This window comes from Protopterus annectens, chromosome 16.part0, assembly GCF_019279795.1.
Source record: "Protopterus annectens isolate FY-2018-M chromosome 16.part0, PAN1.0, whole genome shotgun sequence".
Classification (NCBI taxonomy): Eukaryota; Metazoa; Chordata; order Ceratodontiformes; family Protopteridae; genus Protopterus; species Protopterus annectens.
Window position 1 is genome coordinate 827,397,183 of NC_056750.1, and position 25,227 is coordinate 827,422,409.

At 39.2% G+C, this 25,227-nt stretch overlaps 1 protein-coding gene across 5 annotated transcripts in view; it reads left to right on the forward strand.

Moving 5' to 3' along the window:
• LOC122790683 (LIM domain transcription factor LMO4-A) overlaps positions 1-25,227 on the forward strand; it is a 139,497-nt gene that overhangs the window by 101,843 nt on the left and 12,427 nt on the right. For all 5 annotated transcript variants that reach the window (XM_044058218.1, XM_044058221.1, XM_044058220.1 and 2 more), the window contains exons 2-4: positions 2,052-2,298; positions 20,165-20,261; positions 21,245-21,415. In XM_044058218.1, the coding sequence (XP_043914153.1) occupies positions 2,052-2,298; positions 20,165-20,261; positions 21,245-21,415 (515 nt within the window). The remainder of the gene's footprint in view (positions 1-2,051; positions 2,299-20,164; positions 20,262-21,244; positions 21,416-25,227) is intronic.

Here is a 25,227-nt window from a genome sequence, read left to right on the forward strand (position 1 = left end):
TGTCCACATAACCCAGTTCTTCGGCATATGGGAACTTGTCAGTTAGGGGTGTATTGACAATGTGGTATTTCTCAATGCTGTGTCCTGCACTCATTTCCATTACTTCCTCCCCATGTACGCAGTGCAGATATTCCACTGGAAAGCATCCTGAATGTGAAAGTCTTTTTTCTACTATGCACTATTTTACTTTTCACACTCTGATACTGCTTTTGAGATGGCATTTCTTTTGCAACAAAATAGTTAACTGTGAAACCAGAAGTTATTGTATGAAGTTGAGCTCTCAGTACTTGAAGTCTAGATGGAGGGGCAAGTATTGTGTTTATGGCTTGCTGTCATCTTCAAATGGAGGAAACTAGCTTTGCCTGTCTAGCTTGCTTAGCCTTCCACAATCACGTTTGTCCAACACCTCCTATTGCATTGGCCAGTATGAATCTGAGGTTCACCTTGCAGAACAGCAGAAGCTCACAAGAAAGCTAGGTTTTGATCTACTTTGTACAGAAGAGTGCACATTAACAGAAATAAGCCACATAGTTCTCCAGTCTTTGAGTTAAACTGGCTTACAAATGAAATAAATATGATAATACTCCACTATGTCTTTGGCGGTCATACAGCAATGACTTTATAATTTACAGTACTTCCTAGGCTGAGTATTGATGAGCAATTTTTAATTAAATAAAAGCTGGAAAAAAGGAGAGACCTAGAGTAACAGAACACCTGTAGACTCCTTGAGTGGAATTAGTGGCGACTCGAGTTTCAATGGAAGACTCTTGGAAGGTTTCCAATATAATTTTTTTTTTCTCACTGTGTTAGGTGCTAGCTTGTTTCCTGCTACCAGATGGTGCTATCCCTCTTGTGAGGTTGAAGGAGACCAGAAGAAAGAATGACGTTTTTATTCTCTTCCGCTGGTAGGAATTATACTGCGAGGGGAGGGCCTTGTGTACAGAAGAATCACTGAAAGGGAAAACACAAATTGTTTTCTAGAGGGTAAAAAACATGAGGATAAGCCACAAATCCCAAACTAGTATAACTTTTCTGTCATACTTTCTAGTTATTGAAAACAAATCCAGATTATTTCTTTGGTTTGAAGCATTCTGAATAATATAACTGTTATATTTCATAATTATTTTTGTTCTGCAGTGTCTGAGTTTCCTGAAGTTTACTTAAGCACATATGGATGTAGCTAGTAGAGGACAGGAGATCTGCAGCATAGATGCTAATCGTTACTTAAAGGTGCGTTTTTGTTGTGCTTCATATTTCTAGCTAAATACAGGAATATGGCAGAATAGTCGTAAGCATGTCTTTGTTTTTGTAGATTGGTTCTGAATCATGATTTCTCTCTCTTGCTGTTGGAGTATAATGGCTAAATATTAATTTTCTCAGAAAAGAAACTGAACTGAAAGTGTCTCTTCTGCACTTTTTAGTAATGCTCTGTATTTGCTTCCCTGCACCTTGTTAGATTGGCCAGTCAAGTCTTGTAGCAGATATCTTTGGTGTTCATCTTCCTGATAACTGTATTTTATGGGACATTGCTACCAGCGCAGTTTTGTGTGTGTGCAGCGCAGTTTTGTGTGCGCAGTAGCTGTGATTATTTCTTTTCTTCGATTTTCTTTTCTCTTCATGTTCCTGGGCTTCAAGAATTTCCTGTGCCTGATAATGCTGGCTAGTAACGAGTAAGTTCATAATGATAGATTTGAAATAAGTTTGCTTGACATTTCAGGATGATGAGACTACATATGCCAGCCCACCCCCATCCCTTGGTCATTCTTTCATCCTGTGGTGACCCTTCAGAACTTAGGATTGTGTATCAGACCTGAGCTATCAGATCAAAATCAGCACTGGATGAACAGTACAAGTATTGACTCTGTGTCACACTTGTATTTTGTCTTTTTGTTTAGGTCACTAAAGTAATGTGTAGCAACTTTAGTTTTACTCCTGTTTTGATGCAAAACTGTCTGTCTCACAGATTCAAGCCTGTTTGTTCAGCACCTTTGCAATACTTTTAATGTGATGTGTGTTGCTTTATTATCTTTCACTTTTTTTCTTTGTTACAGAGTCAGCCATGGTAAATAACAGGAACTCAGAGTCTGGAAGCACTACAGTCAGCAGTAATAGTTCACCACCTAAAGCTTGTGCTGGCTGCGGAGGGAAGATTGCTGACCGTTTCCTCCTATATTCCATGGAGCGATATTGGCATATACGTTGTCTCAAGTGCTCCTGCTGCCAGGCCCAGCTCGGGGAGATTGGCACATCCTGCTATACAAAGAGTGGCATGATTCTTTGTCGGAATGACTATATTCGGTAGGTGGCATGGTGTCGCAGTGTCTTTGTTTTGTTGAACATGAAATGAATGTTTAGAATTTATACATTTTGGATTGGATATGGGTTACTAGGTTGTCAAATGAATATTTAGTATTTATTGCATTTTGGTTTGGAAAATGGTTAGTATGATGCGAGTCATAGAAACAGCAGGCAAGGCAGAAGATGGTCACCCGTACTTCTGTTTTTCATTGTAGTCAAGGAACCCAAAGGTAACCATTTGAAATTTTGGAACCTGCCGAGTTCTCAAATAAAACATTGACTGGCAGAAAAAGCAGACTTGCATACACTGTATATTTATTTGTTTGTTTCTGGGGCAGAGCCTTAATCTCCATACATCTTTTTCAGATTCGGCCTGGCAGTGGGGTCTGGTTAAGTGAATTGCTTAGAGTCATACAAACAATCATACTTTGCACCACTGGACCACAGGGAATGGCTCATTAACAGGCTCTTAATCCTCTAAGCTAACTGACAAACAAGAGTCTGAGATGGCTATTTCTCAGAATATTTCTTTTTCTCTGAGGTATACAGATGTTTGGGGGGTGAGGGGGGTTTGCCATCTAACATCAGGGGGTGCAGGGGGGGCTTGCCCCCCCCAAAAAAAAAAACAAACTTAAAAGTGCCATTTCAACAAAGAGCTGGAACAAAGTACACATAATGAGTTCTTGGTGAAAAGTACCCTGAATCACATTTGTGCTTGACAAAAATGTTCAGTGGATTAGTTATGATCTCTGTTTAGTTATAACAGCTCATTGAACTGTACTTTAACAGAAGGTGTTGAGAAATGATGCAGGCAGAAGCCATAGCGCCGTTCTACACATTGTGCTTATACACATGCATATACTAGTGTCTGCGCACACACGTACTGTGCGTCTGTATGATTACTTCTGAATATAAATAAACAATATACACATTTCATACACAACTCAGTTTTTAAAATGGTTTTCCACCCCCACCCCCCACGCACACACCGTTCTACCTGCAACAGTGTTAGTTCTGTTGCTTAGCCTTTGTCCATGTTCTGGTCCCATCCAATGACTCTTGAGTGTGTGACTCTGACTCCATTTTTTGTAATGCTGATGTTTGAGCAAAGAAACTCCAGGTTAATTTGCTCTGAACAGGCCAGCAAAAGATCTGTCAGGTCAGACTAACGTGACTGATGTGTTAGTGACATAGTTTACATGTTGCAGTATTGCTTTAAACACAAGTTCATTTATGACTGATTTGTGTTTTTAGTGGGGTAGTGCACTGACCATGGTAGACCATTTGTAGGCATTACTTAAGTGTTTCTTGCATGAATGTTCTTATGTTAGTTGTCTGCACGGACAATTTGCATGTGACTTTGGACTGTCCTTTTCTACCACGTAAACTTTCATTCCATCACTTATACTTCCCAGCCAAGTGCCAAGACCAGATGGTATCTGAAGCGACAGTTCATGGAATTCCCCATGATATGTAGTCTGGAAAAACAGACCAGTGTGACTCTCCTGAGAAAACATTTCTCTGAATTACAGCAGTATTAGCAGTGTGTGTGCACACAGCTGGTGTGCATCACAGTGGTGGTTAGTATTGAGAGGAACAGTTTTTGAGCAATTTTGGAAACAGTAAATTGACAACAGACATGGCCTGTTGCAGTTAAAGACATAAGTGATTGGACAATTAGCGTGGCGTGGTGTCCTGCTAAGACTTGCCTTTTAAGCAGCAATTCTGGAACCAAGTTCAATATAAATGGTCCGTGTTTAGTGGAGTCCTCACCAGAATGGTGCTAAAAGTACTTTCTTCTTGGAGATCTAATTTTTGTCACAGATTCTTTATTAAAGGGTCTCAACACCCCCACCCCCGGCATAACCATTTGCCTTCTAAATTCCCACCTTTTGTTTTTACATCCTTATTTATTGACTTTGGTATGAAAAGCATGCCTTACACTGCAGCCTTGCCCACAGTCCGTGGCCAAGTCTACATTCCTTTGCTCTTTCCTGCCTACTGTGCAGCTTCATGTTAATGTGGACGGCATTGGTTAAACCCCGCTAATGTGGATGGCATTGGTTAAACCCTACTAATGTGGATGGCGTTGGTTAAACCCCGCTAACCCATCGTTGCAGCTTTGATTTATTACATACTAATGAATGCACAATTATAGCTCCGTGAGGGCATAAACCAGCAGTACTGAAAAAAAACATAGAATGCCAGCATTACCTACATATATAGGCCCAGGAATAGCCCTAATGTGGGTTCTGTAGGTGGGGTCCAATATTGTGAGGCTTGGCATTTTTCAGATATTCAATGAGATCATCTCAGTAAAGGATAATTTGACTTTGAGGTTCTCAAGCTTATGAACATACACCTTTCTGGCAATACGACCTGCAAACATAAGATCTTAATATGTGGTTAATATGTATTTCTACATCCTTTTACTGTGCAGCAGGTGTATGTGTGTGATTATTGAGTTTCACTTCATAAAGGGTAACTCTCAGACTAACACTTGCTTTCATAGGTAGGTACTAGGCTATCTGCCAGAGGGCATTTATAAGCCTAACCAGAGTGTGTTGGCTTTCACCACCCCATTGATTAATTAACTGAGCCTTTGTCAAGCAGAGCCAATGAAGTGATCCCAGGGGTGTATTTTCTGTTACCCGTCCACTCGTCAAGGCTTCTCTTGAAGAATGTTAGTGAGGGGCTCTGCCTAATTTATTTATTTATTTCCAGTTTGATTACCGGGGAAGTCCACTGGGCCAGAACGTACCCATTTTCAGTGGAGGCCCGGGGAGAAAAGCTCCAAAAGCAAAGCAAATACAATCTAAGTTACATAGTATAAAAGAGTAATAAAATATATACATTTGGAATAACATTACATTGAATACAGTTAGTAAAAAAGCAAATACACGCAGTATACTTCAAAAAACATCATTCAGGAAGGTAGATACAATAGATTTAGTAGTTTCCTTCAAATAGCAGGTTTGACTGTATGAAAAGAAGGTGTAAGGTTACATGCTATTTACATATGAGGAGTAGAGAGAGAAAGTACATAAACTGAGAGTAGAATATAGGAATTTTGTTCCAAAGCATGGGGGGGTCTCTGACAGGAGTCTATCCCTCCAGCATGTTCTTTTTATTGTGGCAAGCGTGTGGCTCAGTGACTTGCATTTCTTTAGGTGGAGCATGTCCATCAATTCTGAGTTGGACATGGCTTTGTAAGTCAGGCAGAGATCACCTCTGAGTAAGCGATATGTCACTGAGTACAGCCAGAGTTTTTTCAGTCGGGCTGCATAGGACATATGTTTGAGGCCAGTAATCCTCTTGATGAGGTGCTTTTGTGGTCTTTCAAGCTGTTGGAAGTGTCTTGTGAGGTACATCCCAAATGGGGCATTGTACTCTATGATGGGTCTGAGTGACTAGTAGAGGGGCACTATAACCTCTTTATTTCTAGATGTGAACCCCTTAGTAATTAGATGGGCCACATAGAAGGATTTCCTAACTACTTTGACAATATGATTGTCAAAGGAGAGATTACTACCTACCTGGGTCCCCAGATCTCTTTATTACCTCTTCTGTATTAAGGAGGCTGCCGCCTGCCACCTATGTGGTAATTCGTGGGTGTTTTGTTTTTCCCAAATGGGATGACTATGCATTTTTTGACATTTAGCTTGAGGCCATGACTTTGACACCAGGTGTCTGTCTCAGTAAGGCCTTTTTGGAGGATGTCCGAGTCTATTATGGCTCCCAGTTTGCAGTCATCGGCGAACTTGGTTAGCCATAGTCCTCCTGTGTTTGCCTGTATTTCTGAGAAATATATGCCTAACAGTAGGGGTCCCAGAACTGAGCCTTGTGGGACACCACTTGTGACTGGTTTCGAGTCGGACCTGGAGCCCGGTATTCTTACTGTGTGAGTTCTGTCTGTAAGCCAGTTGGCAACCCATCTTGTGACGTAGGGGTTTATGTTCAGGCTGGTGAGTTTTTCTATAATACCCGAGTGAGGAATGGTATCTTAACGCCTTGGCGAGATCAAGGTAGGCTTTGTGAACCACCTTTCCCTCGTCTATGGCGTTGGTAACTGTCTCGAAGAAGTCAACCAGGTTTAGTAGGCATGATCTGCCCTTAACAAAGCCGAACTGGGTCGGGTCAAGTGTTTGGAGGTTCCCAATGTCTTTCTTAATGAGTTCCAAGATGATGCGCCCCATAGCCTTGCAGACCAGGCTAGTCAGGCTTATGGGGCGATAGTTACCAGGGTCAGTTGCAGTTGTGGCCCCTCCTTTGTGGAGCGGAATAACCATTGCTGTGCACCATTCTATGGGCACGTAGCCTGTGGAGAGGCTGAGGTTGAACGGCATGTTTAGGTTGGGGGTTAGTTCATTCTGTAGTTCATGCAAGACGCAGCCTGGGACACCATCTGGCCCCATTGATGCTGTGTTTTTGGCTTTTGAAAGGGCTGTTTTCACCTGTGCTTCTGTGATTTCCGGGACACTACACTTTTCCGGTATTGTTGTGGGCCCTTTTGAAGGTGAGAGGGAGGTGAAGTTTGCATTGAATCTGTCTGCCAGTATGTTGGCAATATCAGTAGGTTCAGTATATTTTGTGCTATTTTGCACTATCTCAGAGCATATCTGCGAGTTGCCACTTAGATTCTTGACATCACCAAGAAAATCTGGGAACTCTGCACCTTAGTAAACACAATCAGACACATGCATCAGTGCTGGTTTCCTTGAGATATTCTGTAAAGTCAGCAAGTATACTGTTGTACAGAGGCATAGGTAAAAGGCAAAATCATGCTACAGAAGTCTCAAAGTGAACAATGCAAATGTATCCTAAAAGAGCTCTGGAAGACACAATAATCCCGCAGAAAATGCTTTTGAGTGCATATTCAGAGAGAGTTTAACCTGTATGTTTTGGTTAGTGCTGTGATATGAATCACTTTGGGTAAGCATCAATCATTAATCAACTGACCCTGCTAGGAGTTGAATTCTGGTGATAGAGTTGTCTCTGTCTGAGTTGTGACTGTAGGATTGGCTGATTACTCAGTCATTCCGCTGATAATGAGTCGTCCCTGTCTGAGTTGTGACTGTAGGATTGGCTGATTACTCTGTCCCATGGTGCACTTCAGATTGCAGAAGCATGTTATTATGACTTGTTCATTAGAGCCTAGATGTTGAAGAAGAAAACTCATTTGTTGCCTTTTATTCTGAACAGATGCTCACATAATTATTGGGATCAGGTGGCTGTAAGTTAGTTTATTTTAGCACCTGAGGCTGGTAATGTTTTGCTCTTTCCCAGGGTAGAGTATTTGGTGCGTTGAACTTTCGCAGCTGCAGGTACAGGACGTTCATCTACTTGTAGCAGTGACTCTGACTCTTGAATGTGATCGCTGTCACTTTGCAGAGCCTGGCAGAAATGTTGTTGTGTTTTGTATCCCAGCAAGAGCTGTGAAGTGTGCACACAAAACAGGAAGAGAAATAGCAGTAACAGATGTTTGTTTTCTCTGATACACACAATCCTAATGTGGGAAGGAAAAAACTGAACTGCTGGAAACCTCCAGTTCCTTTTTGTTTTAGTAAATAATACTAACCAATATAATGCGTGTTGCGCTACAGTTATGGTTAGTGTTTGGAATTTAGTAACATCCTAAATACAATCGAATAATTTTAATGTTGCACATATATTTTAAAATATTCAATAAACACACAGCTCCACTAATGTTTTTAAACATCTGTGATATATATTTGAAGTCCTGAATGATTTGCCTTTTTTATAAATACAATCTGGTATAAAAGTACAGTTTGAGAGTGCAGAGTTGGTTTCTTAAAATGTACACCAATATCTGTAATTGGTTACGGAATACACTGACTTCTGAGAGACTTTGTTCTGAAAAACAATTAGAACACAAAGGTGCTTGTTAGCCTTTATTGGCCTAACTCAAACTTTATAGCAGAGCAATTATGAGCTTTTGGACAACAGAACCCCCCCCCCCAATGAATGGTTTCCATAAATTTAAATATTGCACAAGCATTTTTTGTATACAATTAATGGCTTAGTATCACTGTTGTGTGTAATGAGATTATGAGGTAGTTATGTCTGCGGAGGTATTTAAGTAAGCATTAGCCAAGGAGAATTTAAGTTTTTTTTTTTGGAAACACCGGGGAGATTATAAAACCAAGTAATACAGATCTGCAGTAAATTTAAAACAGAAAAAAGTGAAAATTGTTTACTTTACAGTCCAGGAGGAAGACTGGCAAACAGATCACAAACAACTGATGCGTCATCACTGGTAGGCAAAAGACTAGATTCTTAGTTGTATATATTGCAAATATGCAGATCTGCAGATGTAATTAAGCTTTATCACATTTTTCTGAAGCTGGTGTAGTTGGAAGATGCTTGGAAATGTTTTGTGTGCTTCACTAAACAGTATTACATTACGTGATGGGTAACCTCTCATTTGTGCTTTTACTGGCTTCTGGGTAGTTTTCGCTTTTGGTCTATGTCTTACAATTTTTTAGTTCTGTTGTCTGTGTTGCTCACTTTGTGAAGATTGTGGTACATTATGGTGGAAAGCTACATTCATATTGTATCACCATGCTTTTTATTGAGTAGAAAGGCTTTTTTAGGTGTTTTGGGGGAGTTTGTTTTTATGCATAAATATAATACATTTTTAAGAGTCTTGCAGAATAGTGTTGTGACCATTTCTGCAAGACATTGCTATTGTAATTATAAAGCTGGATTGTAAGATAATTGAATTGATGGACTGGTCCGGTCTTTTAGTGTTATATTGGCAAAATGAAACATCGTATGTAAACCTTTTGTTTCAGAGATATTTTTCATAAAAAAACTTAAAATTTGTCATACGTGCATACAGCAGTCCTATACAGCAATATAAGCAAAGTTTATATATAAAACTGTTTTGCTACTGCTGTGTCATCTTCATGTCTATAACAAATTTGTCATACATGCATACAGCAGTCCTATACAGCAATATAAGAAAAGTTTATATATAAAACTGTTTTGCTACTGCTGTCTCATCTTCATGTCTATAACAACATGCCATCATTATGCATGACCCAGAAAGTATTGTTGTCAGAGATGCATAACGTACATCTTGTTTTAAATCAAATGCTTGTATCAGGTTGATCCACCATTCTCATCAAATTTTCAAAAAAAGATCAGTATAGTATTCATTGCGTCACAATATTGGTTCTAGAAATTACTGTGATGAAACTGTAAGCACGTCTGTTGTAATTTGTAACTTTTTTTTTTTTTGGATACTCCTTTGACTTTGTTCCTAAATAGTTTTACTTCTTTTTCTGGAATCCTGCAAATGCTATTCAGCAAGAAAGAGGCCAACAGAACAGGGAGAAATCAATTCAATGTTCTTATTAAGGTCGTGTATGAAATTAAAAATGAAACAACTGTCTGAGCCCGAAAAAAAACACGCCATTTTACTTGCGCTGTTTGCTTTGGCTGTAAGTCGACATTAAAATTACTATGGGGGTCAGATATCATTTGTTTTGGATGTTTTAACTTGTTGAAAAGTGTGTGTGTCTTTGTGTCTGAGAGTGCAACTGCACTTATTCAGAATGAGATTTTAATTTCTGCATCTTGGAATCTGCTCTCTGGAGCCTAATCCATCAGCATCAAGTCAACTGGGCTGCAAGGGAGATGAAAAGGAGAGAGGCTATGGCTTCTTGTGAAGTGCCAACACTTTTTTAATAATAATTCAATCGATTTAAGAAGCCAGGCAGCTTTGAGAAATGAAACATGACACATGGTGAGGTTAGCTAAGAGTTTAATAAAAGCCGTCTGGACAAAGAAGAAAAGTAAAGTTCACATTTTGCTATTCTTACTCCAGTTTCCAGGAGGGCAGCACATGTTGACAAGACTCTTAGTCCTGATATTGTCCTTGAAATTAAAGTAGCATCTTGGGAACAAGGCTTGAGCATTCATATGCAATGGGTACTTGTTTTAATCCTGATTATTTTTTTTTCCCTTTTATATAACCCAGCCTTTTTATTCTGTTGTGTTTTCCATGTATTAAGGTATATTTTCCTGTCTGTCATCTGCTTGTCCTGTTTTTATAATGTAGTTTTAAAAGTACTTTTGGCTGTCTCTTGACTTGTCAGAGGGAACATTTGTATGCCTGACCTAGGTCCCAGCCATCCCATCAGAGAGACGATGCATGCTTCTTTTGAATCTGTGCAAGACCAAGCTAGATGGCTTCTGTAGCTGCACCCAGTCAGCCATTTCATTCCACCATCACAGGAGCCAAGGATTCCTGGACAGGTGAGAGCTGTACATCACATTTGTTCTTGCCCAGGAGTCCCTTATGAACTCGTCCCCTTGCAGCAAGCATCTGCTGGTAAGGAATTGTCCAACTTTGTTGTGTGTGCATTTGCGTGCCCTTGTCCAAATCTGTGTGTGCATTTGCGTGCCCTTGTCCAAATCTGTGTTTTTTTTTTGGAAACACCGGGGAGATTATAAAACCAAGTAATACAGATCTGCAGTAAATTTAAAACAGAAAAATTACTTTACAGTCCAGGAGGAAGACTGGCAAACAGATCACAAACAACTGATGCATCATCACTGGTAGGCAAAAGACTAGATTCTTAGTTGTATATATTGCAAATATGCAGATCTGCAGATGTAATTAAGCTTTGTCACATTTTTCTGAAGCTGGTGTAGTTGGAAGATGCTTGGAAATGTTTTGTGTGCTTCACTAAACAGTATTACATTACGTGATGGGTAACCTCTCATTTGTGCTTTTACTGGCTTCTGGGTAGTTTTCGCTTTTGGTCTATGTCTTACAATTTTTTAGTTCTGTTGTCTGTGTTGCTCACTTTGTGAAGATTGTGGTACATTATGGTGGAAAGCTACATTCATATTGTATCACCATGCTTTTTATTGAGTAGAAAGGCTTTTTTAGGTGTTTTGGGGGAGTTTGTTTTTATGCATGACACATGGTGAGGTTAGCTAAGAGTTTAATAAAAGCCGTCTGGACAAAGAAGAAAAGTAAAGTTCACATTTTGCTATTCTTACTCCAGTTTCCAGGAGGGCAGCACATGTTGACAAGACTCTTAGTCCTGATATTGTCCTTGAAATTAAAGTAGCATCTTGGGAACAAGGCTTGAGCATTCATATGCAATGGGTACTTGTTTTAATCCTGATTATTTTTTTTTCCCTTTTATATAACCCAGCCTTTTTATTCTGTTGTGTTTTCCATGTATTAAGGTATATTTTCCTGTCTGTCATCTGCTTGTCCTGTTTTTATAATGTAGTTTTAAAAGTACTTTTGGCTGTCTCTTGACTTGTCAGAGGGAACATTTGTATGCCTGACCTAGGTCCCAGCCATCCCATCAGAGAGACGATGCATGCTTCTTTTGAATCTGTGCAAGACCAAGCTAGATGGCTTCTGTAGCTGCACCCAGTCAGCCATTTCATTCCACCATCACAGGAGCCAAGGATTCCTGGACAGGTGAGAGCTGTACATCACATTTGTTCTTGCCCAGGAGTCCCTTATGAACTCGTCCCCTTGCAGCAAGCATTTGCTGGTAAGGAATTGTCCAACTTTGTTGTGTGTGCATTTGCGTGCCCTTGTCCAAATCTGTGTGTGCATTTGCGTGCCCTTGTCCAAATCTGTGTGTGCGTGTGCATTTGCGTGCCCTTGTCCAAATCTGCGTGTGCATTTGCGTGCCCTTGTTCAAATCTGTGTGTGCGTGTGCATTTGCGTGCCCTTGTCCAAATCTGTGTGTGCGTGTGCATTTGCATGCCCTTGTCCAAATCTGTGTGTGTTGTTTGAAGGGGGTCCATTATATTTCTTCTGCACATTCGAGTTACATCCCAGTAGCTTGGCCCTCAACATGTTGGAGGCAACAGGTCTAGTTGCAATTTCAGAAATCCATGTACTTGGTGAGGGAATAAAACCCACATCCTGCTGCACCAAAGGCGGTGGTTCTGCCTTTTGCTCAACTGACCCTGCAATGTTGTCCTAAAACTGCTGTGTTTATCTGTGAGTCACTTCTCCACTGATTTACAGATACCCCTAAAGGAAATGATTTTAGAATTAGTTCATGTTTTAGCTGAAAGCAAGGCAAGAGTGGCAGGTTGATAGTTTCCAGACTATGACTTCTTCCTGCTGCTGTGGAGCAAAGTACCCTTTTCTTTTTTCTAGATTTAGGTTAGGTTAGGTTAGGTTAGATGGTGGTTCGCTGTACCCTTTTCTTTTTTCTAGATTTAGGTTAGGTTAGGTTAGATGGTGGTTCGCTGTACCCTTTTCTTTTCTTTTTTCTAGATTTAGGTTAGATGGTGGTTCGCTGTACCCTTTTCTTTTTTCTAGAGTTAGGTTAGGTTAGATGGTGGTTCGCTGTACCCTTTTCTTTTTTCTAGATTTAGGTTAGGTTAGATGGTGGTTCGCTGTACCCTTTTCTTTTTCTAGATTTAGGTTAGGTTAGATGGTGGTTCGCTGTACCCTTTTCTTTTTTCTAGATTTAGGTTAGGTTAGATGGTGGTTCTCTGTACCCTTTTCTTTTTTCTAGATTTAGGTTAGGTTAGGTTAGATGGTGGTTCGCTGTACCCTTTTCTTTTTTCTAGATTTAGGTTAGGTTAGATGGTGGTTCGCTGTACCCTTTTCTTTTTTCTAGATTTAGGTTAGGTTAGATGGTGGTTCGCTTATTTTCTTACTCTTCATAAATTCCACCAGCAATCATTGCTTTGTGCCCTATTAGTTTCTGAAGTTCTTTCATAATTTTTCTTTCACCCTCTTAATTCATCAACAACAAAATAGTCTCATTTTTACTCTTGGTGGCAGGATTTGACAAGTCATTCTTTTTTCCTTTGTGCATTCTGATTAGAACTATTTAAGCTGTGCTTTTTTTGCCATATTTTTCTACTCACACTTTTCATTTGCTATTACTGTCACTTTAAAGTGCCCATGTTTTTTTCTTTATCTATAAAGAAAAGATTTTCTCTTACTTCAAGACTGAAATGACTGGTGTTTTCTTTAGTTTGAGCCTTTGCATTTCTATCTGACATGGTGGTGAGTTTTTTTCCCTAGTTCATTTGGTCTTATTGTGTGTCCCTCCTTGCTTGTTAAATACACTACAGTTTACTGAACACTTCTGCTGCCTCAACTGAGAACCAGGATTTTTTTTGTAATTTGCATATTTCTTTTGTATAAATGCACGTTGCTTTTTTCTAGCATAGTTTTTGTTCCCGATTTACCTTCCTGCTAGTTTACAGCAGTTTTTCAGAGGTATCCTACTGTTTTTGTAAATATTTGACTTGCTGACATCCAGAACCCTCACTTCAAATCTGAAATAAATTTGATGGTAAACTATATTTTTTATATGTTCCCAAAAAAGTGTTCCCATTTCAACATCTGAGATTACCGGTTCCTCCTTATTTAAGAATCTGTTGTCCAAGCTTACTGTACTCTTGTAGTAGGTGCTGCTTTTAACAGCCTGAACTTGTTTTAATAGTACACCAGAGCATGACTACTGATGTGTACGGTGACTACATGATGCGGTTGTAATGTTGTGACTGCTGATGTGTACGGTGACTACATGATGCGGTTGTAATGTTGTGACTGCTGATGTGTACGGTGACTACATGATGCGGTTGTAATGTTGTGACTGCTGATGTGTACGGTGACTACATGATGCGGTTGTAATGTTGTGACTGCTGATGTGTACGGTGACTACATGATGCGGTTGTAATGTTGTGACTGCTGATGTGTACGGTGACTACATGATGTGGTTGTAATGTTGTGACTGCTGATGTGTACGGTGACTACATGATGCGGTTGTAATGTTGTGACTGCTGATGTGTACGGTGACTACATGATGCGGTTGTAATGTTGTGACTGCTGATGTGTACGGTGACTACATGATGCGGTTGTAATGTTGTGACTGCTGATGTGTACGGTGACTACATGATGCGGTTGTAATGTTGTGACTGCTGATGTGTACGGTGACTACATGATGCGGTTGTAATGTTGTGACTGCTGATGTGTACGGTGACTACATGATGCGGTTGTAATGTTGTGACTGCTGATGTGTACGGTGACCACATGATGCAGTTGTAATGTTGTGACTGCTGATGTGTACGGTGACTACATAATGCAGTTGTAATGTTGGTGTGCCACCCTGCTGTGCTTTTCTTGTGGTTATCATCATTACTATTGCTACTACTATTGTTCTTATCATCATTACTATTACTACTACTATTGTTCTTGTGGTTATCATCATTACTATTACTACTACTACTATTGTTCTTGTGGTTACCATCATTACTATTACTACTACTACTACTATTGTTCTTGTGGTTATCATAATTACTATTACTACTACTACTACTATTGTTCTTGTGGTTATCCTCATTACTATTACTACTACTACTATTGTTCTTGTGGTTATCATCATTACTATTACTACTACTACTATTGTTCTTGTGGTTATCATCATTACTATTACTACTACTACTATTGTTCTTGTGGTTATCATCATTACTATTACTACTACTATTGTTCTTGTGGTTATCATCATTACTATTACTACTACTATTGTTCATTACTATTACTACTACTATTGTTCTTGTGGTTATCATCATTACTATTACTACTACTATTGTTCTTGTGGTTATCATCATTACTATTACTACTATTGTTCTTGTGGTTATCATCATTACTGTTACTACTACTGCTATTGTTCTTGTGGTTATCATAATTACTATTACTACTACTACTATTGTTCTTGTGGTTATCATCATTACTATTACTACTACTATTGTTCTTGTGGTTATCATCATTACTATTACTACTACTATTGTTCTTGTGGTTATCATCATTACTATTACTACTACTATTGTTCTTGTGGTTATCATCATTACTGTTACTACTACTGCTATTGTTCTTGTGGTTATCATAATTACTATTACTACTACTACTATTGTTCTTGTGGTTATCATCATTACTATTACTACTACTATTGTTCTTGTGGTTATCATCATTACTATTACTACTACTACTATTGTTCTTGTGGTTATCATCATTACTATTACTACTACTACTATTGTTCTTGTGGTTATCATCATTACTATTACTACTACTATTGTTCTTGTGGTTATCATCATTACTATTACTACTACTACTACTATTGTTCTTGTGGTTATCATCATTACTACTACTACTACTATTGTTCTTGTGGTTATCATCATTACTATTACTACTACTACTATTGTTCTTGTGGTTATCATCATTACTGTTACTACTATTGTTCTTGTGGTTATCATCATTACTATTACTACTACTATTGTTCTTGTGGTTATCATCATTACTATTACTACTACTACTATTGTTCTTGTGGTTATCATCATTACTATTACTACTACTACTATTGTTCTTGTGGTTATCATCATTACTATTACTACTACTACTATTGTTCTTGTGGTTATCATCATTACTATTACTACTACTACTACTACTATTGTTCTTGTGGTTATCATTACTATTACTACTACTATTGTTCTTGTGGTTATCATCATTACTATTACTACTACTATTGTTCTTGTGGTTATCATCATTACTATTACTACTACTATTGTTCTTGTGGTTATCATCATTACTATTACTACTACTACTATTGTTCTTGTGGTTATCATCATTACTATTACTACTACTATTCTTGTTATTATTATTTTTCTAATTTTATGCTTCTTCCTTTCCTCTGCTAACACCACTTCCCTTTAGAGTCACCGAAGATAGAAAATCACAGCACTGGTTACACCAATTCAGCTTCTTGAAGGCCAGGAGTTCTAAACTCAGCAATCAAACCTATGAACCTCTCATAATGTATGTTACAAAGAGGCAGTGAGTAGTCAACTTGTTATGGATTGTAATTGTTCTTGTCCAGTTTCTTTAGCAGAAAGATGCGTGAGTCTGGTAACCTGCAGATGATGGGTGCTTTCCCATATCTGGAAGCTGGAAGGAAATCTTTTTTTTTTCTTGACGTAATAAGGGAGATTTTGTTGAAAGTTGTTGGAAAATGTCGAGACTTACTGTTGTGCAACATGAGTACTAACATTCTTCAATCTAGCTCCTACAGCATATTGATAGGAGCTTTTTTTGATCTGGGATATGAATTTTGTTGCACATTTAAATACTAAGGCAGAGGCAGTGAAATCTAGAGTAACATTGTTTCTCTGAGTTCTTTAAACTGTTTCATTAACGTTGAGTAAGTGTTACTGTAGAATAGTCTTTAAATGGTAGGTTACGTAACTATATTCGGTGCAAAACTCTAATATGGTGATTACGCAGTGGAAGGAAGCAGGAGTGACTGAGGAAAAGTCCTGTGGACAAATACAGAACATAACCCTATGAAGAAGCAAAGATTTTACCTTTGCTTTGGGAGGCAATATTAACCAAAGTCCATATTATGACCCAGATTATCTGTAAAAAATATAAAGATAGTTTAATTACATGGGTAACGTAAATTAATTTGTACTTTTTCTGTGTGTGTGTTTGTGTGTGTGTGTGTGTGTGTGTGTGTGTGTGTGTGTGTGTGTGTGCACTTATGTACAGCTAGCTAGAAGAGTCGTATTAGAGAATTTTTGCCTGCCCTTCTCCTGTACAGGTAGTGTACACCTGAAAAGTGCAAGGCACAATCTTATTTATACTGTATTGTGTCTTAAACCTATGGCAGTATTGAATATGTGAAAGAAGAAATAAGTTAAAAAAAACGTGTGTCTCAAGTTATCTTGCATGTCAGGCTGTGCTTTCTATATCATGTTGCAATGTAAAACACTGTTTTACTAGCTGAGGGAAATGCATTGTGCTTATAAGTGTCTGGGGAAGGTTCCAAGACTCAAACCTCTGCTGGGAATCAATGCAATTGAGAAAATGGCCCCCTGAGGACTATGATGTTTTGACAGAGCTTGGAAAAGGTGCAGTCACATGTTTGAAAAAAAATCATACATAATGTACATTTCTTAAGGGTGCGGTGTGGGAAGTTTTTTTTTTTTTTGCCCCTTTAATGAGCTCTCTGTTCTAGCCCCCACCCTCACTCGAGTGAGTAAAGACAAATATTAATTAGAAGGAATAACAGGGCTTTCTTGTTCACTAAATTACTGTTTGAATTAAGATCGAAAATTCATTACTGGGCTCTTTATTAGATTGGAGCGAGCTGGGTCTTGTTCGAGTGGATTGTGTCAGAGAGCCAGGGACAGGATATTAAAAGCCAGAAGCATCAATTACTGTGAAGCCTGGAATAATAATAGATTTTGCAGGGACTGTAATCTCTTCAGGAAAACATTTAATAATAGAGCAGTTCTCATAATTTAATAGAAATAAAAAAGATGGTGTGGGTAAGGGGGGAGTTGGATTTGCAATTTCATTTGGTGCTGGCACATCTGTTAAGTAAACGGTAATCATAGCACCGTTCAGGCTGTATTTGTTTAAGTTCATTCTTATTGAAAGAAAATTATTACCAGCTATAGAGCATACAGCGGGTAGGGAGAAGGTTAAAAAAAAAAACTAATTTAGCTCTAGTCAATCAATACTAGAAAAGTTCCGTTTACTTAGGGATTGTGTTTGTCAGTAAGTGATAGTGTGGAGTTGGAACATAGAGAAATTAACCCTGTGTTTTTTATTACTTCTTGACTTAGAGCTACATTTTGCTAGTTTGCTTATGTCAGTTATTGGTACTTGTGTTTCTTAATTGGTATTTGTTTCTGCATTTAACCCCTCCCCCATAACCACCCAGGTACAGTAATTGATTTCACATTTTCATTTCTTTTCCCCTGACGTGGGTCCAAGTCATGGCATGTATTTCTGTGGCATACCTAACAACAGAGTAACAGAGTTCCTGACTGGAGATTAATCCTTCACTTCTCTCAGTGGGGGATGGGGGGTTGTATTATCTCAGTTAAATAGTCGGTCAACTTTTAAAAATCTTTCAGGCAGAGTGTGCTGAATGCCAAACCTCAGTAGTTGTGACTTATTTGGTCTTCTATCCGCACTGGACAAACTGAATCTTAATGTATTGGGTCAGAATCCATTTATCTAGCTCAAGCCATTCTGGGCAGCAACTTGTAGGGCTGATTAGTTACACCTGTAATCGGCATCATTTAGTGTCACTATTGGAAGGCTTTTGTCCTTATCTTCAGTAAGTTGGGGGATTGTATCTAGAATTGGCACCAGTGTCAGCAGCAAACGTTTGGCAGGACCTTTATTTCCTTAAAAGTATCGCGGTGTTTGCCTTACATTCTACCCCACATATCTCTCTCTCTGTCTCTCTGTCTCTCTCTGTCTGTCTCTCTCTGTCTGTCTCTTTCTCTCTCTCTCTCTCTCTCTCTCTCTCTCTGTGTCTCTGTCTCTGTCTGTCTGTCTCTCTCTCTCTCTCTTTCATATTTTCACACACCAGACATGGCCACAGTTGTGCATGCACACGTGCATATCAACGTACTTGTGTTTTACGTATTCACTTGGCTATACTCTTATGTGGGCATACTCATGTGTGCACACATGCACTTGTCCGTACCTGCACACAGTTTTGCAGATACACACATGCGCATGGTGACAATTGCATGCATGCAGATTGCATAGCTCAGCAGTGCTGTACATTTGAAATTCTGATTCCTGTCAGTACAGAAATGATTACAGAGGAACTATGCTGCCCAAATACATGTTAAGCATGCTTAAAGTGCTGTTTACATAAGGACGTTTGTGGGAAATGTTTCTTGCGATATGTGTTGCCATACATTTTTTCAGCCTTCTGTACAGCACTGAAGGATTGGTTTTAGTAATATCTGAAAGAGTAATGTACTGCACTTTCCTTCTGTATAAGGGCAGATGTAGGTTTGCCTATATTTTGTAGTACTTTTATATAGGTCGCTATAAAAAGGCAGCAGTCTAATTTTTATGAGACATCTGTAGCCAAGAGGCATTGCAACATAAAACAGTGGGGACACTTAAGAGATTTGAACATCTAGTTTCATTTTTGAATTCCAGACCTCATTATTTGTTGAAGACGGGGATGTACAATGTAATATTCAAAACCAAATTAGCAGTGTTGATCAGTAAAGACAAAAAAACTGCTTGAATTCCAATTCAGAATAATGCATGTTCAGTTATAACAGTAGGTGCATTGTTGGTATTTTTTTGTTAATTGACAGAAATGACAGATTATTGAGGTGAGTGTAGCTTATATGTTAAACTACTTGCTTCATGTAAACCTTTTTTTTTAGATGGAAATGTAGGTAACGTAGCTAGTGAGCAGTGAGGATTCTGCACGGTTTAAGATGTGTATTACTTGCTTGTGAATCTCCTGAGTTTACAGAAATGGAAGTAATAGGTTTTGAACTGGGAGAGGTACATGTTGCTTAAGACAGGTGATTGCCCCAGTGTGGCTCTCTTTATTCAGCAGTGAGCTGCAAATGTTAGCTTCAGAGTTCTGTGGCTGGTGTTGAACCTGGAACTTACCATGTGCAGTGCTTGTGCAGGCACTGATATTTCAAGGCATTCCTGAAGCATTTCTTGTAACAGAAGTACGCTGTCTTTGTTTCTAGTCTGTGCAGCACAAAAGTGTTCCATTCCAGAGCAAGATGTTTTGAGTGCCGTTAAACTTGCACTCTGACTACCTGCTTCCATTTTGCCTGCTCTGATTGAACACCTGTCGTAGGTGAGTTGCTTTGTGGTGATAGTATGAATGTTAAGTTTCTTTCTTTAAAGAAATTCTGTAATATTAAAATTAATTTTGTAAAAGTCATGTTTTGTGACACCTCCCTGCAGTTTTGTTTTTGAACTTTAAATATCTGGTACACTGAACCATGGCCAAGATGAGAAGTCCTTGTAATGTTTGTGTGCATTAAATTACAGGTTGTTTGGCAACAGTGGAGCATGCAGTGCGTGTGGACAGTCCATTCCTGCCAGTGAGATGGTGATGCGGGCACAAGGCAATGTGTACCACCTGAAGGTCAGTTTCTGATATATGCACATGACCTGTATACACATATTAATACAGCAAATATAATTAATGCCTTACATTTGTATATACTTGCAGTGTACAATGCCCTTTGTCCCAGGAGTAGAAATGTTTGCTTAACTGTAGCCAGACTGGGATTTGTCCATGCATCAAAAGCAGTGTGTACAATGACATTGTTTCTTTATGTAGCGTGCATCAACAACTGATGCTTTAGAAACCCTGAAACATGTCCTGGAATTCTGTTATATAAATTTCATGAAACTCTTTAGATAAATTGCTACAGTGTCCCATGCTTGCGTACAAATTACCAGAACTGTCCAGGAGAAACCAACAGTTCTAAAACAGAGTCTTCATTTGTTATTTACAAACCTGTAGACATTAAGATGTCTTGATAAGCAATGCCATGCTATTAAACAGTTGCACGTCGAATACAATAAAATTTCTGTATCTAGTGGATCATATGCTTCTGTCTTTTGCATAAGAGTCAGGTGGGGTGGGACTTAGTCTGGTGATGGCTGGTGTCATGAATGATTTCCAAAAGTTCAGTGGAAGTGGCCACTGCCCTCCCATTTTCCACACTCTGTCTCACTGATGCCGGGTTGTTTTGTTTAAAGTGCATTTGGCCACATTTGTTGTTAATTATTGTTTTTTGGAGGAGTAATGGTTGATTGAATAGTTGCCCATTTTAGGGTTCTGTGCCAGAGGACAATGGTCACAGGATGATCTGAGGCAGGAGCACATCAGGGTGTGGGGTTAGAATGGACAAGAAGTTGACATTTTAGATACATATGCATACTGCAGTATTACCAGCTCACACTTCCTGCCAGGTAGAGAAACGCAAATAGATTGTGTTTTATTCTACTGATAACAGCTTGCATGTGTTAATAAAATATAAGCATGGCCTATTTTATTTTAGCCCTGTTGTCATCTGCTTATCATATTTTATTAAACTGTGTCCTCTTTGACATTTACAGTGTTTCACTTGTGCCACGTGCAGAAACAGACTTGTACCTGGGGACAGGTTTCACTACATCAATGGGACAATCTTCTGTGAACATGATCGCCCCACAGCACTTCTAAATGGGCACTTAAATGCACTCCAGAGCAACCCCCTGCAAAGTAACCCAATGCTTCCTGATCAGAAGGTATGGTTTTTGTTTGGTAGTTCAGCAAAGTTGTATAATTTGTATATGTATAGAAAGTTTGTGTGTGGTTGTGTTTGTGTGTGAGATTTAAAAAATGCATCTTTTTTGTGAGGGAGTCTTTGGCTACTATAGGGGAGATGCTGTAATGAGGTACATTGCACTGGGATGTCTTGTGAGTTCTGTATGTCCCCCTTTGGTGGTCTCTGTGAAGGTATAAAGTACAATTACCCTTGACAACATTGCATGATCATGCATTAGATAATATAACTGAAGACTGAAAATACGTTATTGAGAAGCTATTCCTTAAGCTTGGGTAAGATGTGCTTTGATGCAAGAATAATAATTATGAAAAAAGTATACTCTCTCGGCAGCCTCCAGAGTTACTTCGTCTAAGATGCATGAGGCAGGCCTCTCCATACTTTGGGTTCTTTTCCTACTAAAGCAAACTTTTGGCATTTTATAGATCCCCCAGTTGACCATTTGGGAATACTCTGGTTGTTGATGGCCTTTTCAGACTGGTTGGCTTGGCTAAACAGAATCTGTTGCAGAGAGTTTCTGGGTGTGTGTTTACAGACTTGGGTCTTCTAAGGTGTAGAAGGTTTCTATGTGTTGACTTCATAGTACATTTTGTGTGTGTGTGTGTGTGTGTGTGTGTGTGTATGTGTGTGTGTGTGTGTGTGTGTGTGTGTGTATGTGTGCATAAAATCTATAATATATAGTGTTTTTGTGAAAAGCTGTACTATAGCAATGATGCAAGCATGGAGAATCTGCCTGAGAATCCTCACTGTAGGTATACTGCATCACCAGGGCTGTTTTAACATGTATTGATTTGCTGGTGACTGAAAATTACTACTCTCATGAAGCTGTTACCCTTGTGAAATTTTAGTGATGCTTCTCCGTTTTTGTTGGTGAACAGAACTCGATACTGTAAGCTCCTTGCGCATTTGGCATTTCCTTTCTATTGGCAAGCCTATGGCCAGAGATTTAAAAGGCACATCACCTGACCTCTCCTTTTCATTTTATGGTAGGCTCTCATTGCTCAGTGTGGCACCACTTTGATAGGCTTCTGATTGCTTGGTGTGGCACCAACACGGTGTGGTAGGCTTCTGATTGCTTGGTGTGGCACCAACACATTGTGATAGGCTTCCGTTTGCTTGGTGTGGTACCACCATGTTGTGGTAGGCTTCTAATTTCTTGGTGTGGCACCACCACATTGTGGTAGGCTTCTGATTGCTTGGTGTGGCACTCTGCCTAAATACCTTGAATGGCCATGCTGACCAGTCATGGTTGGAAAATGAAGAAGTGTTAACACTTGTTTCTGTCTTACTTTAAGTGAGCAGTGTTTTTTCTAGTATTCGGCGCAGTGGTGCAACAGTTAACGTTGTTGCCTCACAACAAGAGGTTCTCCGGTTCGCTTCTCGGCTGGGGTGCCTTCTGTGTGGAGTTTGCATGTTCTCCCTGTGTTCGTGTGTCTGGAGCATTTCTCCCTGGGCCTCCGCTGAAACAGGCTCTGTGGAACTTAGTCGGACTTTCCCGGTCAAGAAATGTTAAATAAATATGTCTTTCGGCTTTTCCCGGTTAGGGGTCGTCACAGCGGAACTCCGGTCCGCTAATGATTGGCAGTAGATTTTTACATACCGAGTTGCTGGCTCTGAAGCACAACCTTCAACGAAGGTACGCCCATTCACACATGTCTCCACACACAAGACGCTCTAGCTGAGAATCGAACAGGACAGCGTCGTACTGTGAGGCTCCAACGCTACCGCAGCACCACCATAAAATAAATTGGTTAATAGGTGGACATGAAATGCATGCTGCTATCTTGTTAGCTATATACTGTTGTGGACTGCATTCATGGCCTATGACATGTCCTTCATACCATTAAATGACTCCATTGTCAGTACCTCTTATTGTATTAACAACAAAAATGAGGCTAGTGAGTAATTACTGCTTAAACCTCTTATAGGAAAGCATTTTGTTTGAATGTGACTAACAATTAAACTAAGCCTAGCCCATTTTCATGGCATGGGAAGAAAAGTTCCCGAGATAAATCACAGTAGAGAAATAGTTGGAAAAAGGATAATTCATAAACTCGCAGATAATTCCTTCACATGAGAAGGCAGTTATGAAAAAAGATAAAACAATGTATAGTAATAAATATAGTATAAGTTCGTGAGTTGTGCTTCAGAATCATATTGTGCACCATACAGATCCATCATAAATAGTTAAGTAGTGACCACTAATAAAGATGCAGTGCTCCATTGTACAGTTACTACAGCGGATTGCATGGAGGTTTGACAATTGCACATGTCATGTCGTAGGTGTTGTGAGAAGAGGACACAGTGTGTGTGGTGATAGCACTATAAACATAAAGGGAGTCTAAGATGGAGGGCACATTGAGTTGGGTAACAGCACTTATGACATTTTTTGCTTCTATTTTTCAGTAAGATGGCTTCAAGAGGCATTATTAAATGCTTGCTTGTGTGGGATTAATGGGTGTGGCAGACTTGTTTTCTGCTTTGGACCAAGATGCTGAGAAGGTGCACTTGCTGCATGTATTATGGGATAGTAATGTTTGAACAGCGAGTCGAGTATCAGAACAGAAAGTATGTGAAAATAACATTCATTAAGGACTTTAGTGATTCACATTTGTCAGGGAGAAAAACAGCATTACAGACCTGTTTTGTATGGCTCATTGTAAGATATTGTCTGAATTTGAGCTGCTTTATTTGCTTAAGATGCACACGCACAGACTTCTAGGTTCATGAAGGATGTCCAGTACTAAACTTGGCAGCTGTTCTATATGCCTTCTGCACTTTGGAAACTGCTGAGGTTATATTATTTCCACACAATGCATGGTTCCCTTTTTTAAGCCTTTAATAAAGACCCTAATGAGTTAAATTTACTTTTTTGATAGTATAGGTTTGTAGATTACTGTGATTACCATTGTTGAATATCCATGGCTTTGTGGTTATAGCAGCTGTGTCATAATTGAATTTGGACAGAGGAAGGTACTGGTAATCTTAACAGTAAAGACGTGAAAGTTAAATGACCTGTACCTTTATGGACAGCATAACTGTCAGGGATATGTGCTATTCAACTTTCCTTCATTAATTTCTGAAAGAAGAGGGTGAGGGATGGCTATAATTGATGTCCTGCTGCCCAGTGTAAAGTTAGCTGTACTGTTCTACGTATCTTCCTTTAATTGCTCCCTTGGCTGTTGTGTAGGTCTACAGGCCTGCTGTAACTGCCCAAATTAATTCCAAATGCATTTTTTTTAATTATGTCCCCTCTAATGCAGGGGTCTTTCTCCCAGAGTTCCATTGTACCATAGCTGGGAGGGGGAAAGTGTTTAGCTTGATTGGCTTCCAGCAGTTTAGAATGCATTTATTCCCTGTTTTATTTGTGATTTCAGCCTGAAGAGTTAATCTCGTTATTGAAGCCTGTTACTAAATTACAGATTTTTTTCTCTTGTGCTTTAATCCCTTCTCTAGCTTTTTATACTACACAATGTCCCAAAAATGTCCCTTTTTTTCTTCCTTAACTAGCTCTGCTAATGAGTTCCGGCTGGCAATTGAGAACAGAGCTCTCTCATTCTCTTTTTGTTTCTATTTGTTTTGTCATCTCCCCTCCTCCATCCACCCCCCACTCCCCAGCTGTAAGATTTCGAAAATACTCTACAGTGTTTCAGCATAATGAATCTAATTGTTCTGTTTCCCATGCCCCCTCACAGATGAGGTTCATTTAACGAATACTCGAGGCTTAATCAGGTTAGGTGGAGTCTTAAAATGACATTATGTTTCTAGTTGCTG